Here is an 11,870-nt window from a genome sequence, read left to right on the forward strand (position 1 = left end):
CCGACTAAAATAAACATTAAGAACATTAAAATAATATATTTATGCCAGAACAAAAATAGTAGAACAAGAGATTTGACCTTTATTGCTGAAATTTCCAGCAGGTACAGTGAAGAAGAAGCTCACAAACAGTAATCCTCAAACGACGCTAGGAACTAGAAACTCGAATCGGAATCGGCAATCCCGGACGGACTTAGATCAACTAAGTTCGGACTGTGGTTTCAGGCTGATTTTCACACTGATTTTGGAGGTTTGAGTGGTGGTGACAAGGCTGTTTAGTAGTGAGCTTAAAGGTTGGTCTCAAGTTGAAAACAGGGTTGTTTTAGTGGAGTTTTTCGCCCCGTTTTGCGGCTGGAACAGTGAAGTTTTATAGGTATTATGTGATTGTCTCTTTCATGGAGTTTTTAGCTCGAATTAGTGGAGCTTATGAGCTGGTTTAAAGGGGTCATTTTCGTTATCTTTTTCCTGATTTTTTGGTGACGTTTTGGTTAGTTTTTATAGAGTTGTTTTTGCTGCATTTATTTTTTTAGCAGAAAACAAGGACTGGTTTGGGGTCTTTTTTGGATGGATTTCGGGGGTTCTGTCCGTTTTTCTTGAATTAGGGTCATGTGGGGGGTTGTGAGTGGGGGACCAACATGGAGGACAAGGGAAAGTGAAGTGGAATAAAGAGTGGGGGGACAAGCATGAGGGCAAGCGTGGAGGACAAGAGAAAGTGGAATGGGGACAAAGTGTGGGAAGATGGGAGCGAGAAATATTCAAAGCACGATAAAAAATTAGGTGCTCACAATACACTCACATTAGTATAAAACACATGCATATGACACTTACTATTTGAAAGTAGTTTTTTTAATTTAATCTTTTGAACAATCTACTAAAAAATTTTAATATAAAATTTATGGCTCACAGTATTTTTTTATGTAATTGCTTTGCTAAGTATATAAATTCAAAGAATTAATGAATTGGTGTCCGAATTTATGCCAGAATTTGATAATTTGAAAATTACCCAAAAATATTGGATATATGAATCTACCCATCCTAAAAAGGGAGAAGTGTACAAACAATTATTTTTAAGGCTGTTATTTAGAGATTAATCAATATTTTTTTTTTTTGAAAATTTGAACTAAAAATCTTAAATTTCAGGACATTTGTGTCCTGAAAAATTGAACTAGAAAACTGAAATTCATGACAGTTTGGCTAATTTTTAAATAGCAGCTCATTAGAGTGGGTACCTAGTGTCATTTCTACTCAATCTCTAAAGTCCTAGCCCAGCCCATCTGCATCCTTTCTTATTTGTTAGCCCACTATCAATTAGCTTCCCGCCATGCACTTTCAATCTCCCTCCAACTTCAACCAAAGATCCCAAAAGAAAGAGACAGTGTAATAAGGAAACAAAACCCTATCCTAATTCCCAAACTTCAATCCTCAGTTTCTCAGAAAAATGTCGAAATTAAATCACCAAGAAGACCTGGATCTCCTTCTCTCTCTACCGGATAGGGTTTTAGAAACCCCTCCAGCTTCTCCTTCATCTCAGTTCCCAGGTAAATGTTCAAAACATGTTATGGGGTTTATTACAACTAATGCCCTATAGTGGGTTTTATAATCATGTGTTTTCTTCAATACATATGTTTTTGCTGTAATTTAATGGAGCCGAATAGAGCTGAACTTTCAAGAAAAACAAATTTTATTTATTTCACATCAAAGACTGAACTTGCACAATTATTTGATTTTTATGATTTAGTCCTTAATGTTAAAATTCTGTCACAAAAACAATTTCAATGCTAAAATGGTGCACTCATTGAGCGAGTAGCATATACTAGACTTTACTTGATTTGGAATTAAGTTGTGGTTGTTTTATTTGATGTTTCTGGATAAAAGTCTGTTGGATTGGAAGATGTCTTTTTTGTTGAATTTTTGTGGATTTGAGTTTGTATCTTCTTACAGATTATTTGTCGGATGATGGATCGCCAAAGCGATTGGGGGAGGCAGATATGTCTGTCTTTAGAGATGCTGTTCAGGATTGTCTTGATTATGATACTGAAATTGCCAAAAAAGCTGTCAAATCAAAGCATACCAAGGGGTCAAGTGATCCTGAGGTTGAAAAGTTTTCAGGTTTGCGAATTGGGTATGTCCTTTGAGACTTTGACATGGTTATGGGTGCATATCCAATGGGTTCTTGCTGCATTCTAATTATTATTCATTTTCCTGTAGAATGCATAATCAGTCTCTTTCCGCTACTATTAGAATTTGAAAGGTGTTGGGTTCCTAATATTTCAATATGTTCTGCAAGACTAGTCACTTTCAGATGATTGTAATAAAAGTTACTTTACATTCAAATTCTGATGAGAGGAAGTCACAATTGAGAGAATGTAATATTTTGGCTTCTTAAAATGGTCATCAGATGCTTGTGACTTGCAGTTAATATGGTTAGAAACGCCACATAGTTTCTTGTATGTTTAATTTCGATAATTTAAAAGTGGAGGCCAGATTAGATTGTTATTGGTGAAGTAGTAGTTACATTTGATTTTGATTGGTTTGAGCTAGCTGGTAGCTTCAGTCTTAATGCTGTGCTAAGCAAATTACAGATGAATGCTTTGTTTAGATACTGAACTGGCAACTAATATTTTTCCTTTCTTTTCCTTTTACTCAGAAATCAACTAGTTTCAGCTGTTGAACTGAGCAACCATTTTGCTGATATTAGGTTCATCCGGTTATCAGCAATAAGGTATGTTAAGATGCTGACCGAGTTACTAAGAGTAGTTTCTGTGGACTATGTAATCATTTATTTTCCTATCTTTAAGGAATTCTCTAGCAGGCGACACCCTTTCTGGTTGTTGGGCAACTGTTGGCGTTTTAACTGAGAAGGGGCAACAAAGAACAAGTTCAACAGGGAAGAACTATGCAATCTGGAAAATGGGATCTTTGGATGAAAAAACTATTTCTCTTTTTCTTTTTGGTGATGCTTATCAGAAGAACTGCAATGAAAAGGCTGGTGCAGTTTTTTCCCTATTCAATTGCAGTGTGCGCAAAGACAACTCGGTATTGTTATCACTGCCTATCAATAAAATCATTTCTGTTAAGATTTCAGGGTGAGTTGCTAAAACCTCTTCAATGCCCCTTGTCCAGGAAAATGGGTTTTCTCTGAGTGTTTATTCAGCCAGTCACATTTTAAAGATAGGCACTTCTGTGGATTATGGAGTTTGCAAGGGAAAAAGGAAGGATGGGATGGCATGCACATTAGTCATTAACAAGTAAGATCTCTAATTTTATGTGTTGTTACGGGCTCATAGTCATAAATGGACTGAATACCTTCAGGCATAAGTACTAAAGAATTGCAAAATACAATAAGATGCTCAAAAGATCCATATTCATAAAATGTTTCGCTATCTACTTGTTTATTTACAAGGGGACATGTATGTCTCATCTGTGTTCTGGAGGCTGGCTCTTGATTTGATGTTTCTTTGGGAGGTCCAAAGTAATCCCTTGTATCAGAAACACTAGGATGATTGTTTTAGAGATCTCATAGACTTGGGGGTTGAAGGTGATCTTGCCTGGTCATTCCAACATAGTAATTTGTACAGGAAAACTTTGTAATCGCCAACATTTACACAAGAAGAATGAAGTACCACTGCTCATCACAATTCTTATTTGTTTGGTTTTGATTTGCTTCAACGAGGATAGTTTGTACTTTTCGATTCGGGTTGAGTAGATACTTTTGCTAGTCCATTCTGCCAGTACTCAGAACAGAATGTTCAGTTTAACAATGTCTCATACCTATGTTGTAGTTGTTGCAGCCAAACGCACACGCAAGTATACGTGGTCGTCAAGTAATAAAGTGACTAAAAGTCGGATGTCGAACCCACGAGGACTTGTGATTAACTATTAACTAAATTAGACTATCCTAATTATCTAAATAAGAATTAAACCTAAAAATATTTGATTCTAAACTAATTAAATAAAAAAATATAAATAATGAACTTTGAACAGAGAAAGAGCAGATTTTTATGATATCAATATAATGAAAACGATCTAGGGTTATGGGATATCTAACAATCCTATTGTATTCTTCAATTGAATTGACCGACTAATTTATCTAGCTTATTGGTTGACAGGGTTAATATTGCTCATAAGAATCTGTCGAGTTCTTACTTGCCTATTCAAGCTAACCTAACGCCTATATGTCTATGGAGTTAGAATCAACAAGAACGCATTTATAATTCCTGTAAATCAACCAAGCAAGGCAATTAGGTATATGTCTATCCTAACCACGAATCCGTTTCCCGATGCCCGAGTTCAAGAACTTGCTCTACTCAATCCTATATGCAATCTAGAATTCCCACTTTCGAGTTCAATTCTAGATTCGTAGATAGTATTCAATTGGTGATCAAGCAATTAAATAATTAAGCGCAAGATAGAATAAATAAACCAATATGATAAATCAAGAAGGCAAAATCAATATCAGAATAACAATAGTCATGAAAGAACCACAACCCTAGAAAAGTTTAGCTCCACATAGACATGGTAGCCAAACAACAAATCATACAAAGAAACATAAAAATTACTAAGTTTGGTGGGAGAAAGATGGAACTTGATGAATTCCGGCCTCCACGGCGGCTCTGTGCTTGTGTTTTCCTCTCAAAAACATCCTCCTCCCTTCAAAAATAGGTTTAGGTTGGCTTTTATATGAGTTGGGGGCGTCTAGGGGTCGAAATAACCGAGTCCCAGTCGAAATAGGACACTTTCCCGTCTTGAGCGTCCAGGGCAGCGTGGGGCGCTGGCCCTGGCGCTCAAATTTCTTGGCTATTGTAAATTGCGCCACAGCGAGCGCCCCACGCTCGCTGTGGCCCTCAAATTTTACTTTTTGCGTTTTTGTCCCGATTTCGCTCCAATTCGCGCCCTTTCGTCCCAAATTGCATCTGAATGATCCCTACACATAGAAATACCAAAATTTAGCACAAATAATCATATTAAACATCTCAAATCGTCGAGACATGAGCAAAATGTGAGGCGATATATATCAAAATATGCATACATTAAGCCAATTATCAACACCCTACACTTAAACGTTGCTCGTCCTCGAGTCAACCAACAAATAACTCTATCTTTGAGCACTCTCCACCAATGACCATGGTTGATAGCAACAATTAAACTCTAGCATATGCAATCACATACACTTCCTTTTAACTTATGCCTACTTCAAAAATATTCAAACAAAGACAACATGCTCATAACAATCTTAGCCTCATAAACCGACTCAATGTCACAATGCACTCATGGCTTGAACATCCAACATCCTAGAGAAGTCTAATAATGTTACCTATCCCTCTTGAAACCATGTGCCCTCACAACAAAAGCAAAGAGAGTAAAATCAATCCACACATTCGAATCTCATGCTCACATATATCAACGAAAATCGCTCACTCTCACAAAAGAAGTCACATGCATGTAATTGGTACCATAGGCTTGCCCTTAATGTAAATCTCTACTAATGTAAGCTCGCTCGATCTAAAATCAATTAGGACTTTTTCATGGTTGTAATGTGGGCTAAGGTACGGGTAGGATATATTTTAGGAATAGTGACTCAACCTCCTAAGCACTTTAACACATTACCAAATAACTTAAGCGCAAATTCTTCAACACCACTTCAATTTCACAAATAATATCACCCCCAACAATATTTCCTCTTTCTTTAAGCACTACTTTAATTCATACCCACTAGCAAGAACAAGACAACAATTTATTCATTTATATTTATTCCAATTTTTTTTTTTTTTCAACTATTTTTTTCAATTTTCGCTAGTGGTGTATTATTTTACAAAACAAGTGCACCTTTCTTCTTTTCATTGGTTCCATTCAAAAGCCACCCCACACTTAGTCCCTTCTTACTTTTTTTAGCGCTCATTTCACAATTAAAGTGTCTTAAGAGGTAAAAGGATAAAAAAATATCAATAATTGTGATAAGCAATTAAGTTCAAAAAGATCAAAGAAAGCCTAAAATCATTTTTCAAACCAAGCATCACCTAAAATTTCGCTTCAACTCACATACCGGGCAAGTTCTAGACACAAGTACAAAAACATGGACTACACAAAAATCTCACCACACATGGCACATGACTCACTAAGGATGGCCCCATTCCGACTCTCAACAGATGTAAATATTCACGGAGCCACGAGATATTGAGCATTAAGCGCAAAGTGAACACAAGTCAAGAAAACGAGAAATAGGTGCCACAAAACATGCTATCCAATTTATAAAGGATTCATGATCAATTTTAAAACATAGTAAAGGCACTACACATGCCAAAGCCTGAATACGCTACTATCAAACAAGTCAAAAGCCCCTAGGAATCTCATATTTCTTCCTCCATTTATTTTCTAAACTCTAATCTATTCTCAAAGAAAAAAATTTACCCGGTTCAAACTACATCCCATGGAAAAGAACCGAGGCACAAAGAAAAACCACAAGGGATTATTGCTACAAAAAAAACATATTTTTGGATTTTTTTTTTGTTTAGACTTTAATCCCTCAAGAAAATTATCTAGGAGATCCATCGTCGGGAAAAGTCCAAAAAATAAATTTTCAATTTTTTTCTCAATTGTTTTCTGTTTTTTTTTTTAATCTTTTTTTAATTACTACTACTACTATACTACACCATTAATTCTACTAACTATGCTATTAAAAATAAGAAGCTAGCTAACAATAAAAAGATAAGAAACTAACAATATACTAATATAATACTATAGAAAGAATAGAGAATCTTCCACCCCCCACTTAAAAGAGTGCAGTGTCCTCAATGCACAAATAAAGTAAAAATAACAACAAGGGTGGACAAGAAACTCCCTGAAAGACCAAAGGCCGAAGCAATAGCAGCTCACGGGGTACTCAGATTTCTCCCATGGATGGTCCTTTGTGCGGGCATCACACACTTAGTTCTCACCATCTAGCTTGTTTTTGCACTTTTCCAATGACTTTCTTCCTATGCTCATAATCCTACAAAATAAAAACAGACACTACAAAAATAATATAATAAAAACAAAAATAAAAGAAGGTAGTAAAGCTGGGTTGCCTCCCAACAAGCGCCTAATTTAACGTCGCAGCACGACATGAGCTACTTTTTGCCTCCACCTCGAACTTATGAATTGCACCCCTAATTTGGCTTCAAGCTTTCTATTATGCTCCCAAGGCGGTGAGACAAATTCAATTGGGCCAAGCAACCAATATCGCGTTTTACACTTCTTGGCCTTCGGATGAGGTATGTAATTTTGTCTCTCTGGCACGACGAATTCAAGAATGTAAGCACCCCGCTCCTCATCCATTGGCTCCTCCAAAGGCTCAGATGACTCGATTTCCATGTCATCATCCAAACACAATTTTGAAAAATGTATGGAATGGGGACCAATACACCCTAACTTTAGAATTGTATTACTCTTTACATCCTCATATGTACAAACACTAGAGTCTTCACATATAATATTATTTACTTCCTCACATGACTCTAGAGTGCTTTCCTCGACATGGACATCATCAATACAAGTATGGACGAATGATTTACTCTCTCCTTTTAGCTCCTCAATTTGGCGTATAAGCTCCTTTTCAGCTTCACACAACTCAAAACTATTTTGTTGGGCGTTAGACGCATCAACCTTTGCAATTAATTTAGCTCCCAAGTCGTGAATATCAGTGCCAAAATTTTCAATCTCCTGTCCCAGTTCAGCTCTTCCTTCTATAAAGTGTCTCGTCCTATCAGTAATTTCCTCACGTTGAGCCTCATATATTTCTAACTTTTCAGCTTGTTCCACTAGCCATGTTTGGCTCAAAATCTCCACTTTTTCAAAATTTTCCTTTTCTTGAAACTCGCTCTCTTCATTCAATTCTTCCATATTAGCCTTCATTCTTGCGATTGTTGCCGTCATTCTTTTCATATTTTTTTTGAGTTCATCATGTTGCTCTGCTACTTGCCTCATAATATACCTAATATATGCATCATGTTCCATATCCTGCACTTCATTGCCCCTATCAAACTCACAAACATTGTTAGAAAGATCATAATAAGGGCTCTGAGAAGGATGAAAAGAATTAGGACAACCATCCCAATGGCTATCTTGACCACCACACATATTACAAATATTCCACTTGAAGGATTGAGATTGTGCGCACAACTCGTTCCCAGGAACATTCTGACAATTTTTCCACCAGTGGGGTCCTCCGCAATATGGACAGGGATCATCAAAATAAGAATAACCATCATTCGAATAATTCTCATTCCAAGGTGCCATGCTAAAATAAAAATAAAACAAAATACTAACTAAACTAAAGAAAGAATAGAAAAACAAATGTCTAATCTAGAAAAATAGCTAATTTCTAAGTCCCCGGCAACGGCGCCAAAAACTTGTTGCAGCCAAACGCACACGCAAGTATACGTGGTCGTCAAGTAATAAAGTGACTAAAAGTCGGATGTCGAACCCACGAGGACTTGTGATTAACTATTAACTAAATTAGACTATCCTAATTATCTAAATAAGAATTAAACCTAAAAATATTTGATTCTAAACTAATTAAATAAAAAAATATAAATAATGAACTTTGAACAGAGAAAGAGCAGATTTTTATGATATCAATATAATGAAAACGATCTAGGGTTATGGGATATCTAACAATCCTATTGTATTCTTCAATTGAATTGACCGACTAATTTATCTAGCTTATTGGTTGACAGGGTTAATATTGCTCATAAGAATCTGTCGAGTTCTTACTTGCCTATTCAAGCTAACCTAACGCCTATATGTCTATGGAGTTAGAATCAACAAGAACGCATTTATAATTCCTGTAAATCAACCAAGCAAGGCAATTAGGTATATGTCTATCCTAACCACGAATCCGTTCCCCGATGCCCGAGTTCAAGAACTTGCCCTACTCAATCCTATATGCAATATAGAATTCCCACTTTCGAGTTCAATTCTAGATTCGTAGATAATATTCAATTGGTGATCAAGCAATTAAATAATTAAGCGCAAGATTGAATAAATAAACTAATATGATAAATCAAGAAGTCAAAATCAATATCCGAATAACAATAGTCATGAAAGAACCACAACCCTAGAACGTGAAGTTTAGCTCCACATAGACATGGTAGCCAAACAACAAATCATACAAAGAAACATAAAAATTACTAAGTTTGGTGGGAGAAAGATGGAACTTGATGAATTCCGGCCTCCACGGCGGCTCTGTGCTTGTGTTTTCCTCTCAAAAACATCCTCCTCCCTTCAAAAATAGGTTTAGGTTGGCTTTTATATGAGTTGGGGGCGTCTAGGGGTCGAAATAACCGAGTCCCAGTCGAAATAGGACACTTTCCCGTCTTGAGCGTCCAGGGCAGCGTGGGGCGCTGGCCCTGGCGCTCAAATTTCTTGGCTACTGTAAATTGCGCCACAGCGAGCGCCCCACGCTCGCTGTGGCCCTCAAATTTCACTTTTTGCGTTTTTGTCCCGATTTCGCTCCAATTCGCGCCCTTTCGTCCCAAATTGCATCCGAATGATCCCTACACATAGAAATACCAAAATTTAGCACAAATAATCATATTAAACATCTCAAATCGTCGAGACATGAGCAAAATGTGAGGCGATATATATCAAAATATGCATATACATTAAGCCAATTATCAGTAGTCCTTCACAAGGCAAGGGTACAAGAATCTAAATTTTAATCTCGTAAAAGAAGCTAATCATACATATAAAATGGCTACTGTCTTTGGTTGGTTAAATTATGTACAGAAATAAAAAGCTTGCCCTAAAAGGGAGATACATTCAAATCAGAAACACAGTCCAGAGCTATTTACGCAGATTTCATGCTCAAATCAGAAACACAGTCCAGAGCTATTTATGCAAATTTCATGAGCATGATTTGCATTTTTTCTGGACTTTAGGAAAGAAATAGCATGTTTTTACAGCATTTAGTTTTCTGCTCCCTTAACAAATCAGTTCATACTGCTTATGCAGGGGATTTTGGTAATCCTTCTTACCAAAAATTATTGTACCTATCATTGCATGTTGAATAGGCCAGTAGTAACCTGTAATTTTGTTGTACTCCTTGTAATAGAACTTATGTTTTAATAACATTTGCAGGCGGCGTGGAACATATTGCAGCTACCATAAGCAGGTAACCAATCTACACCACTCCAGAAATACATTGTAATACGTGTTACATTTGTAAATTAAGTCTTTTGGCACCCCCACCCCACCCCACACACACCCCAACCTCGGGTATTCTCTTTGACTGAATCTTGATTTACTATCCAAAGAAAGAAAGAAAGAACTTATCCTGTTTTTATTACTTGTTCTTTTAGAGAACATCTGAGAAATACTCCAGTACAACAAGGGCTGAACTCAAAGGGGGGTGAGTTATTAACTTCTCAACCTCTCAATATTGCATTTACTTTGAGAATAAAGGATTTTTTTTGTTCATGACTTACTTTAACCTCTCTAATTGCTGTTGGACTTCAAATTCAGGAACCTACGAACAGGTTTCAGAGATCATCTCAAGTCAGAAGGAATTTACATGGTTAACCCTTTAGCTGACAAGACAAACTTTACAAAGTCTGCAGCACCGTTGAAATTACTGTCTGTAGATGGTTTGAAAAAGGCATTAAGGTTTGTTCAAAATATTTAGTAGTGACAGCTCTAATTTTAAAAATTATTGACTTGCATATTAGTTATCTTCATTGTTAATAGTCATTACTTGACACTTATTTATGATCAGCAATGCAGGGAAAGTGACCACCAATATACATTCTCAAGGAATAAGGTTTCTTAGTCAAATGACCGGTAAAAACTTTAGTACTTGTACCTGAGTACTCCTACATCTAGCAGTCATTTTTAATAGTAGTATTTTTGCTCATTACTATTCTATTCAGTTACAGGAAAATTGAACTCAAATAATACCAAAGAATCTATTACTGACCGAGATCAAACAAGAAATAGGACAAACGAAAGGTGAAAGAGATGGAATAAAGAAGAGTTTATTTTTTGACCTTATGTTATGTTATGTATTTTGGTGACAGAGTTATCTACTTTTTTCCAGGTCATCTTCCACCAAGAGAAAGAATCTAAGTGAAATCAGATCAAGTCATAGTTTTGAGCACAAGAAACCAAAAGTGGGGCAGCAGCAGCAGCAGAATAATTCAGGACAAAAACCTGTGCAGGTTAAAGAAAAAATGATAGAACTAGACCTTGTCAGTTCAGATGATGAACTTTAGAGTTTACCATATAATATGCTAAGTGTTTGTAATCATCTGATGTCCTGTTGTCTAATACGGAGTATATTCTTTTTCCTCTTTCATACAGTAATTTCTTAGCTTGTTGAAAAAGAACTTTTACTCTTGTTACAATGGTGCTATAACTTGCACACCTAATTGCAGGTGACTAATAGCTGTTTAACCAAGCTTCTCCAAATCCAAAATCATTTTTTTTGTAAGTGTATTTTTTTCAAAGTTAGAAGTTTTAGCCAAAGCTTTTATGTTTAGAATAAGGGTGGCAAGTGGGCTGGGGGCTTCACGGGCCCGGTCCTAAGTGGGCCGGTCCTATGCGATCCGGTCCTAAACGGTCCCGGGCTTTGCGGGCTTATTGTTGGAACCGGCTCGGGACCGGGACCACGAACTAACGGTCCCGGGTTAAGTGGGCTGGTCCCCGGCCTAAGCGGGTCCAAGCGGGCCTAAGCGGCCCCAACAGAAACTTTCTATTTTATTTTTTTTATAGAAGTTAGAGAAAAAAAATAGTAATAAAGATATATAAGTTATATTCGATTTATATACTATATATACATCTTAAAATATATATACTATATTATATATACATAGTATACATCTTAAAATATACTATATATA

General features: G+C 36.5%; 1 protein-coding gene across 2 annotated transcripts; it reads left to right on the forward strand.

Moving 5' to 3' along the window:
* The first annotated feature begins 1,302 nt into the window (after positions 1-1,302).
* On the forward strand, positions 1,303-11,446 carry LOC104102783 (uncharacterized). 2 transcript variants are annotated; one of them, XM_009610606.4, is made up of 11 exons: positions 1,303-1,535; positions 1,939-2,119; positions 2,645-2,719; positions 2,796-3,033; positions 3,121-3,245; positions 10,114-10,147; positions 10,335-10,384; positions 10,498-10,638; positions 10,748-10,812; positions 10,902-10,980; positions 11,069-11,446. In XM_009610606.4, exons 1-11 carry the CDS (start codon positions 1,436-1,438, stop codon positions 11,241-11,243), a joined length of 1,263 nt encoding a protein of 420 aa, XP_009608901.1. In that variant the 5' UTR covers positions 1,303-1,435; the 3' UTR covers positions 11,244-11,446. The 2 variants fall into 2 exon arrangements, with proteins under 2 accessions (XP_009608901.1, XP_009608902.1); XM_009610607.4 differs by having other exon boundaries at positions 10,908-10,980.
* The last annotated feature ends 424 nt before the right edge of the window (positions 11,447-11,870 follow it).

This window comes from Nicotiana tomentosiformis, chromosome 1 (genome assembly GCF_000390325.3).
Source record: "Nicotiana tomentosiformis chromosome 1, ASM39032v3, whole genome shotgun sequence".
Lineage (NCBI taxonomy): Eukaryota > Viridiplantae > Streptophyta > Magnoliopsida > Solanales > Solanaceae > Nicotiana > Nicotiana tomentosiformis.